General features: G+C 40.4%; 1 protein-coding gene and 2 long non-coding RNA genes across 4 annotated transcripts; 2 read left to right on the forward strand and 1 right to left on the reverse strand.

Moving 5' to 3' along the window:
• Window positions 1-5,928: 5,928 nt before the first annotated feature.
• On the reverse strand, window positions 5,929-11,503 carry LOC147363919 (uncharacterized). Its single transcript, XR_015133914.1, has 3 exons — window positions 11,373-11,503; window positions 10,276-10,686; window positions 5,929-6,268 (listed from the first exon to the last, which is right to left on the reverse strand). It is a non-coding gene; the product is annotated as an uncharacterized LOC147363919 (long non-coding RNA).
• DIO2 (iodothyronine deiodinase 2) lies at window positions 10,292-24,736 on the forward strand. 2 transcript variants are annotated; one of them, XM_086319410.1, is made up of 2 exons: window positions 10,292-10,639; window positions 18,635-24,736. In XM_086319410.1, exons 1-2 carry the CDS (start codon window positions 10,292-10,294, stop codon window positions 19,220-19,222), a joined length of 936 nt encoding a protein of 311 aa, XP_086175536.1. In that variant the 3' UTR covers window positions 19,223-24,736. The 2 variants fall into 2 exon arrangements, with proteins under 2 accessions (XP_086175536.1, XP_086175537.1); XM_086319411.1 differs by having other exon boundaries at window positions 10,292-10,513.
• On the forward strand, window positions 11,528-17,703 carry LOC147363921 (uncharacterized). Its single transcript, XR_015133921.1, has 2 exons — window positions 11,528-15,437; window positions 15,768-17,703. It is a non-coding gene; the product is annotated as an uncharacterized LOC147363921 (long non-coding RNA).
• Window positions 24,737-25,261: the final 525 nt, after the last annotated feature.

Consider the following 25,261-nt stretch of genomic DNA (forward strand, 5'->3'; position numbering starts at 1 on the left):
CAGATGTATATGAAAACACTGTTTAAAGTTTGCTCCATTAACAAGCACTATGTTTCTAAATTCAATTTTGCAGAACCATAGTTAGTGGGGCCTGTGTATCTTCTTCATTAACTCTTTCTTAACTTATCCCACACGTCTATGTGTACTCAGTTGCTCAGTTCTGTCCGACTCTTTGTGACCCCATGGACTGTAGTCTGCCAGGCTCCTCTGTCCACGGGATTCTCCAGGCAAGAATACTGTACTGGGTAGCCATTTCTTTATCCAGGGTACTTCCCAACCAGGCACTGAACCCATGTCTCCTGCAGATTCTTTACCACTGAGCCACCTGGAAAGTCCCTATCCCACATAGAATTGACTAATTCTTCCTTTAGGGTTTCCCTGGTGGCCACCAGTATGGAATCTGCCTGCCAATGCAGGAGACTCAGGTAGAATGGTGGGCTACAGTCCATGGGGTTGCGAAAGAGTCAGACAGGACTTAGCAACTGAACAACAGCAACAGTTCTTCCCTTATGCCATACTGACTGCTGCAGTTCTCTCCGTTATAGCCCCTAGAATGCTGAGTTGCCTTCTTTGGTTTACTTGTCTGTCTCCCCCTATGGGACTCTGAATTTGATTGAGACCCAGGGATCCTTTTCAATGCCAGTACGATGACGAGCTTTTTGTAGGTTTCAGTAGATATCTGTAGTCAGAGGAAGGCTATCTGAATACATGTCTTGTCGTGGCTAATCCTTTGGGTGAACTTGAGCTAATTTTGCAATGTAAGCAAATGTCTTCGGTTTTTTCCTATCCCTTTTCTCATGTTTCCCATATCCTTTCACTGGGAGCTGGATATAGAAAAGGAAAGTATTTGCTCACTGACTTCTAATTTCACACCCTTTCCTTGAACATCTACATTCTTTATATTTCTCTATTTTTCCAAATATTTAGCATCTGTTGTGATTAAGGAATTGAATGTTATCAATTATGTCCTTTTCCCCTCCAATATTTATTATCAATACATTTATCCTTCTAAATCCTTGCCTCTTGACTCCTCCCAACTCATGAAGCCTTCTGATTCTGTCTGGAAAAGCCATTCTGTCACACAAGAAAACAAATAGCTTTGATAGCTCTTTGGAGACTATTGGGATTCCCTGGTGACTCAGACAGTAAAGAGTCTGCCTGCAACGCAGGAGACCCAGTTTTGTTCCCTAGGTCAGGAAGATCCCCTGGAGAAGGGAAAGGCTACCCACTCCAGTATCCTTGCCTGGTAAATTCCATGGACAAAGGAGTGGGTGGGCTAAAGTTCATGAGTACACAAACAATTGGACACAACTGAGCAACTAACACTTTGCAATTATAGTTCTGGAGAGTAGGGGCATGTTTTCATGTAGCATGAATAAAACAAAGTACCACACATATTGATAGACACTGAATTTTGTTAAGGCTTCAGTTTGATAAGCACATTACCCACTAAAATGTCAGTGGTTTTCCTCCTTTGTCATTGAACCTTTATCTACCCAATTGTGGTCTAGGAAACTTAGGAAGTCAGTTGCTTTCTAGGATCAGGAATATTCAGGTAGTTTTTCTTTCTATTCTCCCTAGAATCATGAAAGATGCAGAAGTGTGTCATGGTGAATAATTTAGAGCTGAGTTTCATACTTCTCTAGAGGTCTCTCAAACAGATTCAGTTCAGTTTTGAGTCTGCGCAAAGATTCAGGTCAATTGTTGTTATCCTTTAGGCAAAGTTGGCTCCCATCTCTAACATCCCCAATGACAGCTAATCTTTCCTGTTTTCCACTAAGTACACAATGTTTCCTTAAAGTCAGGTAGAGCAGGTTGGTAATTAATACTAAAATCAGATCTGACCTGCCAAGAACTTTTTTTTCCCCTCAAAGAAGTCTTTATTAGAAGGAACTTACTGACTTGAGCAGGTCTGAATAAGCTTATCAGCCAAAATTGCTTTTTATTTTGAGTATTTTTTTTTAAAAAGACTAAGTCTTTTCAAAAAGCATGGATGTGTTAGCCACCAACATGAGAAAAACGTGGGATGACAGCTTTAGCTCCATTTTACAGGTAGAGAAATCAATTCAGAGGTTTGCTTTTGGTCATATGGGCCTGTGTGGCCCGAGAAATGGATGGAGTCTGGTGATGGTTAGAACAAGATATCTCTTGATAAGAGGTGAATGCCAATTTTCTGAGTAAGCTGTTATAATTTAACATTTAGCAAGAAGCACTAGAGATATTTGCTCTGAAGACTTTGAAGTCTTGATATTTATTTTTATTTATTTTTTGGCTATGCTGAGTCTTCATTGCTGTGAGGGCTTTTCTCTAGTTTCAGCAAGTGGAGGCTACTCTAGGTGCAGTGCACAAACTTCTCGTTGCAGAATTTGAGGACTTAGATTTGTGTATCATTTAGATCATTACTGATACCAAAAAATTATAAAGAGTATGGATTCTATTTTGGGAAGGCAGATTTTGAGTTCTGAAAACATGATAGAAAATTCCCTGGGAAAACAAAATAAAACAATTCAAGAATTTGTAGCTATCTATTTAAAAAATTTTTTGTACAAGCTGGGTTTAGAAAAGACAGAGGAATCAGAGATTAAATTGCCAACAGTTGTTGGATCATGAAGAAAGCAAGGAAATTCCAGAAAAACATCTACTTCTGCTTCAGTGACAATGCCAAAGCCTTTGACTGTGTGGGTCACGACAAACTGTGAAAAATTCTTAGAGAGATGGGAATAATTACCTTACCTGTCTCCTGAAAAATCTGTATGCAGGTCAGTAAGCAACAGTCAGAACTGGACATGGAACAACGGACTGGTTCCAAATTGGGAAAGGAGTATGACAAAGCTGTATATTGTCACTCTACTTACTTAATTTCTATGCAGAGTACATCATGCAGAATGCTGGGCTGGATGAATAACTAGCTGGAATCAAGACTGCTAGGAGAAATACCAACAACTTCAGATATGCAGATGATGCTATTCTAATGGTGGAGAGTGGAGAGGAACTAAAGAGTCTCTTGATGAAGGTGAAAGAGGAGAGTGAAAAGCTGGCTTAAAACTCATCTTCAAAAAACAAAGATCATGGCATCTGGCCCCATCACTTCATAACAAATAGATGGGGAAAAAGTGGAAACAGTGGCAGATTTTATTTTCCTGGGCTCCAAAATCACTCTGGATGGTGACTGCAGTCATGAAATTAAAAGACATTTGCTCCTTGGAAGGAAAGCTATGACAAACCTAGATAGCATATTGAAAAGCAGAGACATCAGTTTGCTGACAAAGGTCCATCTAGTCAAAGCTGTGGTTTTTCCAGTAGTCATGTACAGATATGAGAGTTAGACCATAAAGAAGGCTGAGCACCAGAGGATTGATGCTTTAAAACTGCGGTGCTGGAGAAGAATCTTAAGAGTCCCTGGGACAGCAAAGAGGTCAAACCAGTCAATCCTAAAATAAATCAACCCTCAATATTCACTGGAAGGACTGATGCTGAAACTCCAATACTTTGGCCACCTGATGTGAAAAGCCAACTCATTGGAAAGACTCTGATGCTGACATCAAAGATTGAAGGCAAAAGGAGAATGGGGCAGCAGAGGATGAGATGGTTAGATTAGCATCACTGAATCAACCAACATGAATTTGAGCAAACTCTGGGAGATAGTAGAGGACAGAGGAGACGGGTCTGCTGTAGTTCATGGGGTCACAAAGAGTTAGACATGGCTTAGTGACTGAACAACAACAATTTTTAAATAATCATTTACCTAAGAGGTTGTGTCTTGATAAAAGATACCAGTGTCCATTTAATAAATGAGGCTGAATTTTAAAAATTGATTTGAATTTCATGCCTTGTATTTTCTCCTTAGAAGACATGCTAATTCATTCACATCTACTGACTCTTAGAAAGGCATAACTATTTACTTAATCATACAAAAAATAAGTCTTCAGAATTGAAATGGACAAAGAGATAATTTATGATTATGGTATTCTGCCATTAGCCCAGCTGGATTATTTTATGTATGTGTTATACATTAACTTATTCTTAACTATTATCTTAATAGCACCAGAGGCTTAAAAGGGTTTTGAGAGGTTATCTCATTGGCCTCCCTCTCTACCTCGAGAAGAGGTCCACTGATAATATTTTCATAACCTCCCTTGGGGACGTATCTTATTGTACAATCAATCTCATTGCAGGTATTTTATCCCCATATCAAACATGGATTTTTCATGCTACAGTTAATTCTATTAGCTTCACCACTTTCACTGAGCTTGAAATAGAATATCTATCTTATTTTCTCTGTGCATTTGTACCTACTGAATCTTGAGAGAGGAGGTGTGGCATCCTTTGCTCTCAGTGGGAACAAGCTACAGTATTACCTCTGGAATGGCATGAAGCAGCATGTGTCTTAATATTTTTTGCCAAGCTCTGTGTTCATGTACTCAGCATATGAATGAGGTGATGTATATGTGATTTTTTTTTAAAAGAGCTACTATAAAACCATTTATAGAGAATGACTTATTTTATTTTAAAACCTAATTATCATCTGGTGGTTTCCTATGAGCTGTAGAATGAAACAAAGGAGAAGAAAAGCTGTTCCAAAAATGATGACTGCTTCTGGCTGTTTCGCTGTTTCTTTTGGTCTATTGCTTTGGGTCAAGGATTTGGGGAGAATGAAGACACTGAATCAAATTTTGGGAAAAGATGAGTTCAATTTGTTCCTTCTGAGGGCTTTTTGTCCTGAAGGAGTTCGCTGCATGTAACTTCACAGAGTGTTCTTCTTCTCATCTATTCCACTAACCCTCCATCCAACCCTGGTGTCTCCAGAGGTTAATAAACGAGTCTCAAAATTCACACTCAGAGAGTCTCAGAGCACCTAAAGAGGTCTGAGCACCAGGGGTGCAGACTGGCCATCGGTTTGGGTCTAGACCAGGTCAACGGCCAAGGAAAGCCGTCGTCTCCTCACAGCTGTGGCCTCTGTGAATTGAGTCGCTGGCATCCGTCTAGTTTCTGGTCGTCTGTCTTCCTGCATCACCGCAACAGGCATTAATGGGCTCTCTTGTGGCAGCCTCCGTGGGCAATTCATTGAGTCTTCTCCTTTCTACATTCCTTTCTCCTCTCCACCAGCATCATCTTCCTTCTCTCCATTTCTGCTTTCCCCTCCTCCTGTGTTTTCCCTTTTCCTTTCCTTCTTGGTTTTGCCAGTAGGTGGCCTGGAAGAAAAAAAAGAGCAGCAGCTGTTCCTGAGGGGAGAATGTCTTAACACCTCAGACAGTGCCCTCTGCCAGGGTTTGCCAAGGGACCTAAGACACGGCTGGGCTGCTGGGATAGACCGCTCACCCTCCCACAGTGTCTGCCCCTTCTTGGCCCCAGCATTCAGTTGCTTGGTTCAAGTGCGTCAGAATTGACTCTGGGGTGTCTGTTTATCCACTGAGCTTCCCCTTTCATCACAAGGCAGGGAACACAACTGTTTGTAGAATGGATGGGCCCACGGGGAATTCTGACTGATTCAGTCACTGTGGTATAAACCCTTCATTATAACTCCCTCTCAGCACAACCAGGAGTCACCAGGGATGGAAAGTTGTGGTGGCTGGGTTTCCCAAGTGGCTTAGCAGTTAAAAAAAAAATCCACCTGCCAATGCAGGAGACACAGGTTTGATCCCTGGGTCAGGAAGATCCCCTGGAGGAGGAAAAGGCACCTTACTCCAGTATTCTTGCCTGGGAAATCTAGATCTTATAGACAGAGGACCCTGGCAGGCTGCAATCCATGGCGTCTCAAAGAGTCGTACATGACTTAGCAACTAAATAACAACAATGTTTGTGATTTCCTTCTCTGAAATGCACTCTTGGCAGGCGGGTGTATGTATGGCGATCATATTCCCAGACCAAAATCAGTGCAACCTGTCCTGACCAGACATTGTTGGATTTATAATATATTGATTAGACAAGTTTTTTTTTTTTTATGAAAGTAAAATTTAATCTCCATTTAAAATTTACTTCAGCAAATCACTTGAGTTAGAAGGAATAAAATTTTATGAAGCTGAGACTGCTTGAAAATCCACAGCATGAATTCCATAGATTCTTGAATGCCCTTTGGCATCTTCAGACAACAAAGAGTAGTGGTAGCTTCCATCCTTGAAATCTCTGGGTTTGCTTTTAGGTTATCCAACTTCATTCTCTTAATTTCAACTTAAGAGTCAAAAAGTAGACCAAAGGAAGCCTTATAACTCAGATGCTTGCTTTTCCAACCAGAGGGAGGCAATGAATGGTAGTACATGCTGCTCTCAAGCTATCAAAAGGAAAAAAAAAAAACAATTTTATAGTGATTCTCTTATTAAAAAGCCTAAATCACCTTTCTCTAGCTACCTCTCTTTTGGAATTTAAAACCTGTATACAACATTGTATGGGGAAATTCAACCAGCATACCACATATTACCTTGTATTGTATGCTCAGTCACTCAGTCGTGTGGCTCTCTGTGACCCCGTGGACTGTAGCCTGGCAGGCTCCTCTGTTTATGGAATTTTCCAGGCAAGAATACTGGAGTGGGTTGCCATTTCCTTCTCCAGGGGATTTTCCTGACCCAAGATCAAATCCACACCTCCTGCCTTGGCAGGTGGATTCCTTACCACTGAACCGCTAAGGCTAAGAATACTTATGTGATCAAGAAGATATCCAAGCTTTTCGAATGGAACCAAGAGCTTGAGTTGGGCAATATTAAGCAGATATGGAATCCCAGATATCCTTTGTAATTCAGAAGGTAAAATTACCTAGTACAACCACTTTGGGCAAGGGTTTTCATTTTCAGAGTAATGACCAGGATCAATAAAATAGTCACACAGGAAAAGAATTGAGGTTTAGAGTTGGGGGAAATACCCAATACCAGCTGGGGCTCTACAACCTTGATGATCTACTTTCTCTCATTTACACATTGGGACAAATCATCCTCTGTCATTTTATGGGTTGTTTTTGTCGCTTAAAGGATATAAAATTACTTGAAGATCAAAGTGCTAAATATTAATAACTAGAATAAGCCATTATGAATCATGATAAAAAGAGAAATAGCTTTGGAGAAATATAATTTCTAGATTAGACAGACCATCTAAAAAGAACAGTGCTTGGTTTTGTGATTTATTCATTCATTCATTTAGAGAAAGTGATAGAAAAAATCTGAGAAATGTCATGATCAGATTGACTCTCTGCCAATTTGTTCTTCTAATTTTTTAAGGAAAAAACCCTCTCAAACACTTCTGATTTTATAGGAAAGAGCATAAATAACGTAAAAAAGAAAAAAAAAATCTGATTTTCACCATTTGTAGTCTGCATGTGCCTTGAACTTTGCATTTTAAAAGAAGGCATTTTTTTTTTTTTCTACCAAACCTCCTCCTTGTCTTGCCATTTCCAAACATACAACTCGCATTGAAAGCAAATGACAAGTGCAGGAGAATTGGCTCGTAGCTACCAAGATATCTCTACATTAAAGTAGCACTGGTTTAATTCACACAGAGCAAAAGGAACGTCTGAGAAGGGGTGAACTTTTCAGGCTTGGGCACTGTGTGGCAGTGTGTGTTCCCGAGTCCACACCTTCAGTCACTGTTAGCTGGCACTTTGGGCACCATAGTTTTCCCATCTACACCAGTTAAAACACCATGTTGTCACCTCCCTTTCTTTGTCCCTTCTTTTCTTCCATAGTGCGTCGAGAAAACTGAGGGAATGGAGTGAATGTATATTATGTATACAAATAATATCCTTTGCTAACACTGTATGCTAGTCATAGGAAAAATATTTTTCTATGTGACTTCTGTTCATTTTTCTAAGCTTTGACGTCTTCTCTAAAAATTTAGTCCATGTGACGCAAATCCAAAACTTGCCATGGGCTAAAGTGATGATAAAAATGAAGGAATCAGGTTTTTAGGACAATAGGGAGTGGTGAGGGTTGTGCCAGTGGGGAGGACCACCCCCAAGTCCACCAGGTTGTACAAAGTTTTGGAGCACCCCAGTGAGCGTCAGCATATTGTATGTGGATGGTGCCCCCTAGTGTGGAGCAATGTATGCCCAGCCCATCTGTCCATTCAAGACTCCTTCCTTGAACTTACTGTGTGCCAGGCATGGTTCCAACTGCTAGGAGATACCAATGAGCAAAACAGACAGAAAACTCTGGTCTCTCAGAACCTACAGGCACTCTCATTCAATTATTTTCTTAAAGCCAAAAAGCACTATGCCAACCAGATAAAGTGCATATGCATGCTGAATTTGGCCCACGGGTCCACTAATTAATGACCCCTGCCCTAGGCTTTTAAATGAGTTCCGTAATCTTGCAGATTTTACCGACAGGGACAATACAGAGAAATGGACCTCGTATTTGCACCCACTGCTTAACTCATGTGTAAGGAGAGCTCCTTGAACATGGAGAAGTCAGAAAATTAATTTTCAACTACCATTCTATATCCCCACCCCAATGTCTGTACTTGCCATTCCTTTTTCCAAGAAAATATAATTCCTAGAGGTGATCTGTTAGGTAAGTGAGGAAAGAAAATTAGAATGAGATGGAGGTCATGGCATTCTGCCAAAGCATTGTCTGACTAAGTACCTGTCTGTTCAGAAAGCAATGGGCAAAGCAAGCACTGAGTGTGGTCAGTGTGACTTGAGACAATTCAAAGTCTGCTCTTAACAACCTACAAATTTTATTAAAATTTTTTCAAGCAAAAAGGAAGATTCCCCAAAGTATCATGTTTCTTAGGGGCTATGCTAACAGAAACAGGGCAATTTCAGAATTTAAAGAGCTCTCTTATAAAGAATGTATTTCTTACTCTGATGGCATCTTAATGCCATTAGATAAAAGTTTTATTTAATCTGCATCTAGGCAAAATGGAATGGAAAGGAAGTCTGGTCACCTAGCTACTTTCATGGGTGGAAGATTTTCTTGTTTCTTTCTTTCTTTTTTTTTTTTTGCATTGGAAACTTCAGTAAAACTGAAAAGAAAATTTTCACTAATTTTCTACAAGAAGCTTTAAAGAAGTGCTGTGATGGTATTCAAAGAGTTTAAAAGTTTTCCACCTCACAGTTTGGATTTTCTTAAATAAGATCATGACTCAAAAATATTTAAAGAACCTAGGTCACAAATCTGACGGGAGATAGTTGTAGGATGTAGACATAAAGACGGAAGGTAAGCATTCACATCTTCCAAGAAAGAGAACAGAGATCATGTCTGATCACTCTTCCTCTTTCCTACCTGCCTTCCAGGAACCTTTCTTTCCCAAACTCCTTATAAATAAACAAGAACAATAATAATAATCAGAGGAGAGTTTCCCCATCAACCCACATGCTATATTAAATAACTTTTCCCAAAGTTTGGGAGCATTTCCTGAAAACCCTCAAAGGTATTAATTTTTTCCTCTCTCTTTAAATCACAAAGCAAAATTCCACTGTCCCTCTGCCACCCCCCCTCTTCTAAAAAAAAAAAAAAAAAAACTTGTCGAGTTTTGCTTTTCTATTCACTGCAGTCCTGGCCAAAGTAAAGCCCTCTTTCTCAATGACGTCAAGATCTTTACCAAGATTAGGCTTTCATTTCTCTATTGCAGCAATTAGCCAGGGAATGTATAAAAGGCTTCAGGGAGACTCACTGGGCTGCAGAGAGAGGCACTTTGCACCACAGACAGAGCAGGAAGGAGAAGCCAGAGGCAGTCAGGGAAAGAGGAGTCAGACGCTCCTGGGGAAAGGAGAGAGTGAGACAGGCTGGAGAAGAACAGAAAGTGTGTGTAAACGGAGTAAAGAGGGGAAAAAACTACCCTACAAGCACATTTTCAAAACTCTGGCAATTCTAGAAAGAAACGGGCTACATTTCTGAACACAGAGACAATGAAAAGCTACAGAAAATTTTGCAATCTCTGCCACAGTCTCATAGGTGCTTAGAAATGAAAGTAGAACTGCCTGTCTTTAACCGACTCTGAGAGGGGTAACTGGATTAGGGACGGGTACGCCAGTTTTTTTGTTTTTGTTTTTGTTTTAACATCTTAAATCCTGAAAAAAAAAAAAAAAGCAGCAGCTCCGAATTGAATGAATTGATGGGCACACTCCAACTGCTGGGCTGGAGAGACTGGAACTTGGTCTTGCCATTTCTGCTTCTTTGAAAAAGGAGACAACTTGGGCTTCTTTTTTAATTTAGTTTTTCTCCTTCTCTCCCCCTATCCCCCACCCCCGACCTCCCCCTTCACCTCCCCCCACCTCTCTCCATCACTACCCCCACCCCCTTTTAAATAAGAGGGTGAAGGGGAACCAGAGCGCACAAGGGAACTGACCCGGGAGGCAGAGAAGATGGGCATCCTCAGCGTAGACTTGCTGATCACACTGCAGATTCTGCCAGTTTTTTTCTCCAACTGCCTCTTCCTGGCGCTCTATGACTCGGTCATTCTCCTCAAGCACGTGGTGCTGCTGCTGAGCCGCTCCAAGTCCACTCGCGGGCAGTGGAGGCGCATGCTGACCTCAGAAGGAATGCGCTGCATCTGGAAAAGCTTCCTCCTCGACGCCTACAAACAGGTGAGCTGTGCTCCAGGGGCTTCTCCGCAGGGCTGTCGGGGGCGGGAGGCGGAGATGCTGGAGGGGACCGGATGCCTGCAGCAGCTGAGGGGTGAGCGCTCTGGAGCCCTGTCTGGAGGCCGTAAGGTGATGCTCGGGTGTTTACTCTCTACACCTGTCCCACGATGACGCACCTGAGATTTGGGGATGACAGGTATTACTGAGTCCCAGTGACTCTATGTGACTTCAGAAGGAGCCTTTCTAAGAAGAGTCAGGAGTGGCTTGCTGTGACTTGGGAGCAGAGGGTATTCGTGTCTGTAGAATAATGTTGGGAAACGTCAGAAAGGTGTCCGGGGAGGGCAGACCCTGCCTTTATTCTGCTCTCATCATGAACTGGCGGTTTTGATGTTTTGCTTGATGAGAGGCTGCATGAGACTTTAGGAAAGACTGTTTAATGGGTGGGCACTAAAAAGCAGGGGGGAAGAAAGTCAACACCACACAGGACTCTCAGAGAGCTAAAAAGATTTAAGGAAATAACAGAGTGGATGTGATTCAGCTGGTCGTGGCTTCATTCCTGGTAGAAATAAGAGTTAATGGGAGCAAGTCTGTGTGCCCCGTCAACTCCTGCCTTGATCTGGATTTCAGCCTTTTGAAGCAGTTATCCGGCACCGAGTCTGGAGTTACTCGGTATCTGTTTGAAAAGGAAAGGTCTGAGAACAAGCTGTCAACGATCCAGACTTTGTTTGAGAAACCACATTTGCTTTGTTTCTCAAAACTTATGCAGGTTGCCTTTAGACCGAGCAGATAAGTCTAGGGTTCACGACAGTCTCAAAGCTGTTATAACTTGTGCCTAGAACCCTGAAGCAGTGGCTTCACTTACCTGCTGAAGCCATGTCCCCGGGGCTGCCCTCTCAAACCCAGAAAGGTTTTGTTTCGAAGTGAAGAATGCTGCTTCGAGGTGGTGGGGCATCCTTGGGTCAGATCTTAAGGGGCAGAGAAGAAAGGGCACCGGGTCCTTTGTCAGTTTGCTCCCTCCCCTACGCCCGTGTGACTCCTGAAGGTCCCTGAGCTTAGGAAGAATTGACTCATCCCATAAAAGCTACTGTCAAAGCAGACATCCTTGATTTCCCTCAACAGTATTGAGGCACCTTGCCCGAGATGCTGGGGAAGGGGGTTTAAGAGAACGGTGGGAGCTAGTGAGTGATGTATTATAGGCAGGCAGAGCCTCAGAAACAGCTGGAAAACTAGAATAAGAGGAAGAAGAGAACGAGTCCTCTATAAATAAACACTAGAAAAATAAATCTAGAGAATGAACTTATGGTAACCAGGGGGGAATGGTTGGGGGGAAAGATAGATTGAGAGTTTGGGATTCACATGTTCACACTGCTCTATATAAAACAGATCATCAAAAAGGACCTATAATATAGAACAGGGAACTCTGCTCAATACTCTGTAATAACCTAAGTGGGAGAATAATTGGAAAAAGAATAGGTATGTCTATATGTATAACTGAATCACTTTGCTGTATACCTGAAACTAGCAGAACATTGTTAACTATACTCCAATATAAAATAAACATTAAAAAATATCTATGCACCAGCAAAGGATAAGAAATCATTTCTAGTAACAAGGAATCCAGAGTGGGATCCTTCCACTGAAAATTAAACAAATGTTTAAGAAGAAAATATTCCTGGTGAACTAGGGAAGTTTTAGTATGATACTTGTCTTTGTTATTGGCACTAACCTGCAGAAGGTTTGTATTCGTTGTCCTGAAGATCGGAAAATAGTTAAGAGCTCTTGTTAGTAAGTGAAATTTTCTTTATAATAATATTAAGTGCTACTCAAAGTTCTAACACCAAAAACTCATTTTATATTATGTACATGGGCTGAATGGGTGATGTGGGAAGGAGATATTGAGACGATCGCTTCATTTGCATGCATGTATATACTGAATGTTTATGTTTCATTTTGAGGGGTAGAGAATTTAGAGGAGAGTGGGGCTTACACAAGTATGTTAGGTGTATTATGACTTAGGAAGTTCTTTCACCTGTATCTGTTTTTCCTAGGTGTTAGGAGATATCATAGCAATGTCAGTTATTTGATCTCTATTAAACTCTTCCTGTTTTGAAAGTCATTGACTTTTGCCATACAGGAAAAACCACTGCTTTGGAGAATTTTACCTGTATTCATAGATACCCTCACACAAAATATGGAGGGGGTAATGGTACCCACCCATGTTAAGTGAGGCTGTTTCTCCTATCAAGCAGCTTACTGAAGTAAAAAGAGAAAAGGAAACACATGCCTCTTTAATAACCTTGATCACTTATTTATTTTTTCACCAATGTATAGGGTTTCATTGTGTTGCAATGTTTTGTTGTCCCTCCTCCAAGGGATTGAGAAGCTTGAGTGATCTGTTTTCTTCTTTGCACATGGTTTGTGTGTTCTTCTTCTGTACTCTTTCTGCCTACTGATTAGTGACCAAATTCATGACTGATGTCATGCTGTTCGTTTTTCATGACTTATGTAAATGCTGCCGTGAGAAGAAGCAACCCAAGAACTCATATATCCAGAGATAAGACTGGACTGGGTGTGTGATGACTGGAAACATGGTAAACGCAGCTTGCGCTGAATTTAGGTCTTCTTCCATCTCCAAGTGTAGAAAGGGTGGTGGTGGCGATTCGGGGTCACTCAGAACCTCGAAAACGGGTTGAATCACTTCCCTGAATGCTGCTGTCATCTGTGCCACTGCCGTTGGGTGTAGCCATGTCTAGAGACTCACTGGAGGAGTCTCTGTTTGGTGTCGCCCTGTTTCACAATCCTGACTTGAGGCCGCCACCCCCAGAAGCAGAGTGCTCCAGGATGTCGAGTGTGCACATACCATCCAAGGAGGCAGGCCGTTTCTAACTCTCCTGGTTGTCGAATGGCAGATACTTGAGAAGCTATTTAGAGAAAGTGTGGTAAAAATGTTATCCCTGTGTTTGGCTTCTGCAGGAGGCAACAAAGAAATGAAAAAAAAACCAAAAAACTTGGGACAAAATAAAACAGAAAACCCTTCTTCGTTAAAATGTTGCATGGGACTTAAAATGAACTTTCTAGGGAAGCCTGTAAAGATAATTTGGGTTTGATTAGAGGGAGTCCCAAGCATGATTTTGATGAAAAAAGGAAGTCTAATGGATTTTGTTGAGAGATTGAGGTGTATAATAGATGTTTGTTATTTAAGTTTTCCCTAGTCAGTGTCACTGCGTCTAACACTGCATCTTTGTACTGGTACTCAAAGACTCAAAAATACAACCAGTAAGCAGACTGCTCTGTCTGGGAGGCTGGCTCCTACCTAAATGAAGTGTAAAATAAACACGCAGTATAGATGCTGACAAGCACTTTAGCTCCTACATGGGCAATACTGCTGTGGCACAGAAAACATATTCATTTGAACATATAATTTTGGTTTTGAAAGGGTCTCTTTAACATTCTCCTCCTCCTCTTCACTCCCCTCAGCCTTTTGACACTCGTTTCTATGATGGAAAATGGCTCTTCTAAGAAAGAAACACTCCCCAAAGAACACAAGGCAGGCTCCCGCCAGAGTTTGTTCATCACTTGGATAAAACACTGGGAAATGATAGAGCTTCGAGCTGTGTTTTCAAGTTACAAATCAAAAAGAGAATGGCCAAACAGGGAATTGAACTCAGAGGAAAGAGTAGGTAGCTGATCCTCTGATTTGTTTGGCTGATTTGAATATAAATGGTTAAAATGCTGCTTAATAATTGTTTGGCCACGTCTGTAAGGACATTGATGTAGCCTGGTCATTGTGTCAAAGAATTTGAAATTTCCAGGGCTTTGGAGAACAAGAAGGAGGTGTAAAAAGAATTCTGCCACATACCTACCCCGATTTTTATCACTTGCTTTGCTTTCTATCATGAGATTAGGTGATATTTTGTCCAGAGGCCTTTCTCAGGCTGTGGAAAAGGAAGAAAAACAAGGTTAGTAGTATATGCTCTATTTCCAGCTTCTCCTTGATGAATGGTTCTTTCTTTTTTTTTTCCCTTGCCCTGCATTTCACAGTCCACATGCTAAAGCAGCATTATCCTTTTCCTCATGCACTGAAAACTGTCCGCAAAAGGGATCCTATCATCAAGGGAATCAAATATACACCATATTGTTCATATTTATAAATATGGCTATGACAACATTTGAGCTTGGCCCAGAGATGTCTTCTGTTATAAAAATGCAAACCCTTTATTTCCCTCCCTTGTTGGTGTTGTGTTGATGTTGATTTTAAAAAACAGAAGAAAGGACAGATGTAATAGAGCAGATGAGAGAGGTAAAAGTCAGTGATGACGATATTACATTTTACGTATGTCCTTTCTGATCCTTGCAAAATAAAGGGACCCTTTGGGAACATCGGAACTTCAAGACCAATTAGTGGAAATGATGCTTCTTGTGTTTGGGCATTAAATACTGGGCAGGGTTCTCTTTAGAGCGGCTAATGCTGGCAGGGAAAGAGGTACCGACCTAATTACTCTTCCGCAAGAGTAAAAAATGCCTTTTGAATGCCTCTTTGGCAAATATGTCTCATTAAGGACAAAAACCAAACACAAACCCTCTAAGAAGGAGAAATGAAGATGATAGGTAACTTGTGGCCAGGAGACTTTCTGTGCCACTGTGGGAAATTCAAACAGGGCTTGGGAGTACCAGGGGATAACTGGTTTTTGTCAAGCTTCTTTCCTGCAGCCTAAATGTTACTATGGACCAACTTTATTTTCTTCATCATTTTGGCTTTCTGTCAAGGAATGCTTTGCTCCTGGGGAAAGACTCTTCCATCGTGGAAGACAGCGATGATTCTCCCATTCTACCTCAGCAAGGTGTGAAGCAGAGTAAACTAAGAAATTCACCCTTTGAAACTTTGGTCATAATACAAACTTAATTTTCTTGATGACCAAATAGGAAGGTGAGAAATGAACAATAATATCCTTCTAAAAGATGTTTTTTTTTTTCAGTTTAAAGCAGACTTTCATTTTATAAAAAGCTTTTCCCTTTATTGTTGCTAAATTATCCCATATCAGCAGTTTTTAGCAAAAAATAGATAAATTGAATGATTAGAATATGACATTTATAAAAGCAGACTACTGGTCTACTCATGTCTGGACCTTCAAATCATGGGTGTGTGTTTTTCCCTCCTATTTGTAGTAATAGCATTGTGCATACCTATGCATTTTCTCTTACCTAATCACCCTCATGAACAAAAGTATAATTTTTTTTATGGCATTCTAATCTGCAGTCAAGTCCTATGGCTCCTTTACAAAGTAAAGAGGATTGGCTACTCTCATTTTATGCACTGAACAGCAGAGATGATCAAGAACAGAACAACAGGACTGGGTGTGGACTGTGGCGGTGCTCTACAGGGGCTTCCAGGGGCTTCACCCTTTGAAGTCATCTGCCTTGGTGAGGTCTTCCATCACTCCAGTGTGCTGATGTTCACTGTAGGTCAAGGTTATTATTAATGTAAAATGCTTTGCTGATCTCCAGCTAAGATGATAACAGCTACCATCCATTCAAAACTTTATTCAACCAAAAATTCCAAGCATACATATCCATTGTTCTCCAGCTTAACAAAATGCCAACCTCTGCCCACTCCCCCACCAAACACACATACTAAAGAACATGATATATTTGGTAGCTTATCCTAATATTTTAAAGTAGAGGTGTTGTACTTGTTCTAAGTTTTCTAAGTTGAACTAACATGTTTGTATTTTGAGAAAATTATGTGGCTGAACTATACATTGTCACTAAAGAAGGAGAAGGTGCTTTAACATTCCAAGAAAACTAATTACAGGTAACAAGAGAGTCACCTACGACTGAAGGCAGATTAGATTACTCAGTTGAAGAATCAGGCATAATGCAAGGATCAACAGTTCGGCTTGGGCGAGAGTCAGGGGCATCAGAGGCCCATGTCACAAGGCCAACACAACTGTTCCATTCTTAGAAATGACTCCAAAATGCAGGTGGGTGTTTTCAGCCTACCAGGAACCTACAAGTCTGCAGGCCAGAGACGATTCTTCTCCTGTGTATGGGTTCCTCAGACTGGTCTGAATGCATTCAGATCTTCGTATCACAGCATGTTGAAAAACACAGCACGACAATAGTGTTAGAAGCAGCCATCCTAGAATCATTATTGTTTTTTTTTAAATGGGGAAGATATAATGAGAAGGTGATGGTAATGCTACCTTTTATCTAAATCTACAAAGAAGTACAAAAATAACCCATAGATTAAAAAGCTTATAATACCTTTAGGATGTATATCTTTGCATTTTAAGTACATTTTAAAATTTCAAGAGATGAATGTAGCTCATATAAAACAGTCCAGCTCAAAGTGGTTTACTAGGTTTCTTCACCTAGTTCCACTTACAAATTAACCAAGAAAATTAATATAAAGAAAATAACTTTTTTCCTGACAGTGATTGAAAACAAATGTACTTATTTAAATCACAACACCACCTTCCTTTTCTAAGAAAGAAGATTATTGTTTTAACATTTATTTTAGAAAGCTTATAGTCCTTGTTTTAAACCTGCCCTGCTAGGATTTTTCACAAGGGAGATAAAGGATTTCTTGACTACTACTTCTGCAGTTAAAACAAGTTATGTATTAACATGAGGTAGAAGCTTCTCCATGAAACCCCTTGAGTGTTTTATATCGGTTTAAATTGTTGAGTTTTTAACAATTCGCTTGTAAGTGACTTCAATTAACATCAATGTTACATGCGGTGGTATTTATATGAGGGGGAAAATGAATCCAGTTGGAAGTGTTTTGTAATATTAAGGACAGTGTATAAAAATCACTTATACTGCTGTAAGTTGTCCCCAGTGTTATTGGCTTTGATTAAACCATTCTAGGGGAAGATCCAATTCTGTTAATTCAAACTGAAGTAATTGGCTCTTTTATGTTGCCTGCTTTTTATTATCAATTTACAGATTCAAAGGCCAGCAAACTTTCTTTCAGTCTGTGTTCAGCGATTTAAACCACATGCAAAGGGAGCACCTAGAACAGTTTCGCGCTACACCTCTTCTGCCTGAGCATTCTAAATCCAGTGGGATTTGTTAATAAAATGTGTGGTAGGAAAGTAAATGGCTTGTGACTTCTGAGATAAAAAGGTGAAACAAACTAAAACACGCATGAAATATGAGAAATTAAAAGTCCGATTCTACAAAAGATAAAAGTATGTTTCCATTCATTTGTTTGTTTAATGGAAATGGCGAGGTTCTAGTCAAAAGAACCCTAAAGTATGCAGTAGCTATAGAAACCTCCAGAAAGGATGTCATACCAAAGAAAGCTCGAATCACTTCTAAGAATAATTATATTACAACATAGAATTACTCAGAAAAATGGTATTCAGTTTCACATGTTTGCATGGCATCTATAATGGCAACTTACGCTCCCACAATGATTTATAGTGTACAGAGCTCTTTTCCCTGTGTCATCCTTCCATAAACATACGAGGAAGATGGACATTATAAATGACCATTTTACAGATGGGATAGTTGCAGCTCTTGAGAGATTAAGTGGGAGTAGCTCTTCTTATAAATGGCAGACCCCAGGTTTTTGCATTCTGGGTAGAAATAGAGACCATAGGCATCCTTGTCCATTGGTTCAGATTAAATGACTTTTAGGCTATATGACTATAAAGGACTTTCCTGAGTACTTTAGAATTCAGAAGTGGGAATTCAGAAAGAGGTGCCATGTCCCACAACTCTGATCATTTATTTTAAAGTAGACCATTCACTTTTCACTTCTAAAATGAAACCCATTAATCATTTGTTATATATTGTGAGCTAAGCACTGACACAGAGTAAGCACAGTAAAGAACATTAGCCTCAACTTAATTATGAAGACAGTTAACTGCAGTACCTTCAGTGATGAGAAGAATTGCCTTTAGTGACTAGACAGAATGAAAAAGACTTTTATTCTCTTTGGGGCCATTCATTACCTTACCTGCCATGATGGGTCTTTACTCAAGTCAATATGTGTTTACCATATCCTCCGAAGGAAATGCCGCATTTTATTAGAGCCAATCGTTTCTGTACAGAGTGAACTGAAGTGAGTGCGTGCTTCATGTGGTCTTGCCTCTCTCTTTCGTTTTCCATCACCAGGTGAAACTGGGTGAAGATGCCCCCAATTCCAGCGTGGTGCATGTCTCCAGTCCGGAAGGAGGTGACACCAGTGGAAATGGTGCCCAGGAGAAAACAGTGGATGGAACTGAATGCCACCTTCTGGACTTTGCCAGCCCTGAGCGCCCACTGGTGGTCAACTTCGGCTCGGCCACTTGACCTCCTTTCACTAACCAGCTGCCAGCCTTCAGCAAGCTGGTGGAAGAGTTCTCATCCGTGGCTGACTTCCTGTTGGTCTACATTGATGAGGCTCATCCTTCAGATGGTTGGGCAGTGCCTGGGGATTCTTCTTTGGTTTTCGAGGTGAAGAAGCACCGGAACCAGGAAGACCGATGCGCAGCAGCCCACCAGCTCCTGGAGCGTTTCTCCTTGCCGCCCCAGTGCCGAGTTGTGGCTGACCGCATGGACAATAATGCCAACGTTGCTTATGGGGTAGCCTTTGAACGTGTGTGCATCGTGCAGAGACAGAAAATTGCTTATCTGGGAGGAAAGGGCCCCTTCTTTTACAACCTGCAAGAAGTCCGGCGTTGGCTGGAGAAGAATTTCAGCAAGAGATGAAAGCTAGATTAGCTGGTTAAAAGTATGATTGTAACAGAGCTTTTTTTTTTTTTTTTTTAATTTATGTAAAGACAAGGAAACTAAGAATTCAATCCACTATTTCAACTGAGTCCCATTTTCTCACTGAAAGACGGGAATTTACGTGTCAGAAGAACATAAACCTCTAACATCTGGATACTACTTTGACCACTTAAATGGCTTTTGGCTAAATAGTAGCCCTATCTCTTCTCTTCCTGGTGAAAAGCCCAGAATGAAAAGATCCCAAGATGGAAAAGAAGAAAACTTGTTTCAGCATGTGTTCATTTCTGCCCTCATAAAAGAAGTGATACAGCTGATGCCTGCCCTGGGACCTGAAGAAAAGACTACGGGAATGACTGCTATGTTAGGGAAGCCACCATCCTTGTTAGTGTAAAGGGTATTACCTGGGCTTTATTCAGTATGGATAGAGCCCAGCTGGATATTTGCCAAATCTTTACTGAGAATGAGTCTTCAAGTCCAGGCCATGTGGTTAGGACCTTATTGTTTAACATGTTAGAGAAGTTTCTGACCTTCTAGTTTCTAGCCATGTACTGCTCTGTGCCTGTCTGAATGTCCCAGAACTCGCAGGTATATTTGCAGGTATCAAGAATGATACCTACTGGAGGGTTAGAATGGTCATCTGATATCTGATGGTTACTTTCTACACAGGTGGAGAAAGTACTAGAAGAAAATCAAATCGACAAGCTAGGAAAATGAGGCAGAAAGATTAGGAGGTTTCAGAGAGCTTCACCTTGAAACTGTAGAGAGTGGTACTAATTTGTCAGTCACAGAAACATGGAAACATATGCAAAGCTAGAAAAAGAAGCTCCACTAAGATAGCATAGAGAATATACATATGAGATCTATGTATTTGTCATATATTCCTGGATTGAAGAGAAAGGGGGATTGAGAGGGAAAAAAATGCATTTTAATATTTGTATTACTTTTTGAAACATGTTTGTGGTGTTTACGTGTTCAGTAGGTGATTATACCTCGCGATGCTGATGAAAGGTAACACCAGTGGGCCCAGTGGGGCCAGGGTCCCCCTCTGCATCCCTACAGTTGTACTGTGGTCCCATTGCTTCTTGGTCTGGGCCTCTATGGCAGTGTTCTCTGAATGATGAGCTCAGCAATATAGAGCCAAATAGAGGACAAGAAAGTGTGAGACAATTCCCATCAGCGATTTTGGAGGCTTTGCTACTGATGAAATCCTCAGGATCATGGAGTTTGGTAGGATGGAATTCCCATTCATATTTAATTTGGACTTGGGTTTTCCTTTGTTCCTCTTAGATGAGGTAGAGTCATCTAAGACTTCTGTAGTACATTTTTATAATGCTATTTAAATATATATTCCATATTTCTCTTTAAAATGAAGATATAGTTCTACTTATAAGTAATATAAGTATTAACTAATGTCCTAACTTCCAAAAAAGATCAACCAATTTTGTATATTAAATTTTTATTGTAAATTTGAGGATGTTATCAGATCATAGTATATGGTTATATTTATATGTACAATCAAAGGTTCCTATGGCCATTCCATTAATAATTGAATCATAAAAGTAATATAAAAGATATCTAAAATCGAAAATATCTTCCTGAACTAACTGCCTGAAATCAGAAAAAAAAATGGGAACTGAGTGTGCAAGAACCAAAAACCATTTTATTTTTTAAATGGAGCAACATAATAGTCATATCACTGTATCGTTTATTGTTTAGATATTAAAGCTCCATTTTAAAAACTGATTATTTTTCACTGCAACATTTAACCTTCTTACTGTTCTAAATTCTACAAAATGTACCAACAAAGAAAAAAATTTTGAAAATGTGACATTAATGAATTTCTGGAAAATCACATTGAGAATAGAGTATTTCTGAGTCCTTAGTTGTTAAACCCCTTGATTTATTGGCATAGCCCCTTGATTTTTACCTTCAAAATAGTGTCGTGATTTGTGTGGTATCCTAGGGAAGAAAAAGAAAAGTTGGTGGCAGCACACTCACGCTGTTGTCTGTAAACCTCCCCTTTGTTCTACACGTACAATAAGGGAACAGGATGTTGGCGAAGCTGGTGGGGGGATGAGACGTGGCTAAGGCAGGCAGTGCCAGTTGTCTGGGGGAAAGGGTGATGAGAAAACTACCCTGCTGTGATACATTTTTAAAGAAAGAGAAGGTTGTGTGCATGCAGTTCTTCTCCCTGAGGATAGGCTGGTGGAGACGGGAAGCAGTGGGAAGTAAACACACAAAGGTATAGGCTGAGTATCAGGGACAAAGACATGTTCAGTGGAACACAGGAGAGTTACCGGAAGAAAGGCTGTTGAGGGCCAATGGAGAAAGTGAATTGACAAAGCTCAGGAATCCTACAGTATGTAAAATGGCTTGGTGTTATCAGAGTTAGGAGAAGCCTATAACTACGTAACTTATTTATCTCAACATGAACTTTTGTGATTTCCTGTGGTGTATCTTATAAGGAACTTAATAAGAACTCATTATTTGAGATAGAGGAGAATCAGTGTTTAGCTGGTATGCTCAGAGAAATTCTTAGATTGTCAATATCCTGAAACTGACAGGTATTGTCAATACCCTGAAATCAATACCCCACCTATCTTATCTTTTATAAAGTATGTTCCTTTGAAGGATTTTTGTTCCTGTTCTCACAAGGCAAAATTTATAAATTTATATATATATATATATATGGTATAAGATATAAGTTTATATATACATATATAAACTTATATATATATATATGATGTCTTTTTTTAGAACCTAAATATTTCCCTCCCACCCAACCCCATAGGCTATGTTTATATGGAGCTATCAGTTTAGCCTTTTAAACTGAATTAGCTTGTCTATTATAGAAATAGTTTCCAAGCAATTTTGGGTGTTATTTATAGCATCTGGATTTACTCCAACATGTACTGTTTGAAAGACTTATGTCTTGGAACTATTCAAAACTTACTTTATTGCTTAGAGAAATAATAGTGAAATCAATAATGACTTTCTTGAATGGGCATACATGAAATGCTTGCACAATAGGATAAGTGTTTCACAGAGATTGGGCTTCCCTGATGACTCAGATGGTAAAGAATCTGCCTCCAGTGCAAGTAGACCCAGGTTCAATCCCTGGGTCCGGAAGATCCCCTGGAGAAGGAAATGGCAACCCACTCCAGTATTCTTGCCTGGAGAACTCCATGAACAGAGGAGCTTGGTGGGCCACAGTTCATGGGGTTACACAGAGTCTGACACGGCTGAGCGACAAACACTTTCACTTTCATACAGATATTAAAGTGTACCTGACCTCCTTAGAAGCAGGTTAGTGCTGTACTTGCTATGTATAGCTAAAGTTATGATCATTTAACTCATATGACTTTTCATATTCATATTTTTGATCTCTGGTCTTTTGTCTTCACCTTGTTTGTAGAATGTACCCCTGATTTTTAGTAATATCAACTTTGAAATGGTCTATTGATTTAGTTAAGTGGTGGCTCAGATGATAAAGAATCTGCCCACAATGCAGGAGACCTGGATTCGATCCCTGGGTCAGGAAGATCCCCTGGAGAAGGGAATAGCAACCCACTCCAGTATTCATGGCTGGAGAATCCCATGGACAGAGGAGCCTGGTGGGCTACAGTCCATGGGGTCACAGAAAGTCAGACACAACTGAGTGACTAACACTTTCACTTTCCTACCATTAACCAGGAAATGCCAATTCTGTGATCAAGAAGAGCAGAAAGGCCTGCTCTCTTTCATTTTGTCTGAGTGTATTTCACATTTTGGGCTCTTGAATAAAACTTATGAAATATGGGGAGATCATACATGGATGCTGCCTTGCTGCATAAAATACCATAGATGCAGGTTAAAGACAATGTCTGTGCCTTTGGGGAAATTCCCAGCTGGATATAGGATATCAGTTGCCCTCAGCATGCCCTATGGGCTGTGTCCACAGCAAGCAGAACGCATTAATGTACATGCAGGACTTCCCATTCTGTGGATGATAAGAGGATAAACATGGACATTTATTCTACCTAATTTCTGACTTACAGTTGGAAGATAAACTTAATTACAATCAGATGGCCATTGCAAAGGGGAAAAAATAGACACTAACTTCTGTCCCATTGAAGAATTAATAAAACCTTTGCCAGCATTTAAAGCTTTTCAGAACATAACTCAGTGCTATTCTCTGAGCAGTGGAGATTAACAGTGAGATTCTTAATTTCTCAGTGAGGTTTTAATTTTAAAATTTAAAAATTAATTTTTTTAAAGAAAAACCAGAGTTTTTCTTTAAAAAATGATATTGCCAAAAATCAGAACTAAAATATTTTTAGTTATATTCCAACCTCCTCTCTTCTTCCTCCTTTACCTTAAAAATAGAAGCTAAGCCCAGCCTTCCTATGTAAGTCCAGACGGGGTGTAAGTACCAACCTCGGCTTGGTGATCCACCCTCTCTTGGTAGTGTCCTGTATGAAAGAAGGGGACCAGGACCTGGGCGATTCAGGAAGTTGCAAACTGGGAAGAACTAGGCCCTGGGGGCTTGGTCTATTGATCTGGGAAGACCTGGAAAAAAACTTCTCACTTTTGGAGGAGGACTGATGAGTGCCATTAGAGTGGCTTTAGCAAAATATTGGGCCACTTCCTAATGCCTTGCCTTCTGGATAGCTCCAGAAGCAAGGTCTCAGACTTAAGATCCAGTGCTGTTCCAAGGTGAGTCAATCAGTTGGCAAATACGTAGTGATCTCTGAACAATACTGCTCATGCAAGTTGGGGCTCTCTGCCAACTTGGACAGCCGCACTGGAGCTCCATGGAGTTTATTTTCTTTTAATTTGCTGCAGAGACTTCCACGACCCAGGAGATGGTTAATGAAGTCACTACTTTGGCTCAAAACTCCCATTCCCTGCCCCTCCCCCCAAAGCAAATAGGTAAACACATAAATGAAAGAAACCCACAAAATAGAGTGGGAAAGAAAGAAAATCCTCTCAAGGCTTCTCCAGTCCATGTCACTGGTCGGTGCGGTTTTTATGGGTGTTAAGATTGGAAGATGTCGTGACATAAGACTCCAGTACTTTATAACCAAAGCAATTAAAAGATATTGGGTAGGGAATGTTGGCCAGTTTTGTTTAAATTTGCATCACATCGTCACCAGACTCCATCTCTCGCCCAGATAATCGGGCACCCGGATGGGGAGATTAGAATGTGCAGAAGTTACTAGTGTGCAAATGATAACTGCTAACGAAAGAGTCCTTGACTCAGTTAGTGGTTGGATGTAGTCACACTCGTTTGCCTCTGCCCATCCTCGCCTCCCTAGCAAGGAGAATATTCGGGGCATGATGCTATGAGTACTGGGTAAATGTGGTGAGAATGTGTGTGTGTGTATCTCTGCTTCTCAACTGCAGAAACGGAAATGCTTTGGAGATTATCAGTAGAAAGAGTGTTATTACATTGGTGCTGAGTGGTATGTGTGCTTGTAAATTTGTTCTTTATTTTAATAAACTTTGAATAAAAGAATAAAGTTACTCTCTGGTTCTACTTGTTTATTTTTAACTTACTCTCTAGACCTTGCCCCTGGCAGGAATACATTCATGGTTGACAAGGGAAAGAGAATCCATCATTCTAATATTTATTCCTTGGTATTTGTGGGCAAAATCGCCAGCAACGCCAGGTTATTTTAATCTCATGCTGTGTGCCAGAGTCTTCAAGGAAATCAAGACAAGTTAAAAGAAAATCTTCAGATACTTTCCATATTCATGAACAAGTTGCACTCAGAATTCATGGAAAGGGGCCTGTTAAAGGGACTGTGGAGCAAACTGTTACTTTGTTATATTTACACCCCAGGTTTTCTAAGTGCAAAAAATAAACTTTCCAAGAAGTTGGTTTAAGCAATACATATAACACACAGCACGTATGCCTGTATGTGTGTGTGTATATATATGCATATATATGTAGTTGTGTATATATTAATATGTATGTCAGTTCAGTTCAGTCACTCAGTCATGTCCGACTCTTTGCGACCCCATAAATCGCAGCGCACCAGGCCTCCC

This window comes from Bos grunniens, chromosome 10 (genome assembly GCF_055505025.1).
Source record: "Bos grunniens cultivar Pamir isolate PY7600 chromosome 10, Bosgru_T2T1.0, whole genome shotgun sequence".
Classification (NCBI taxonomy): domain Eukaryota; kingdom Metazoa; phylum Chordata; class Mammalia; order Artiodactyla; family Bovidae; genus Bos; species Bos grunniens.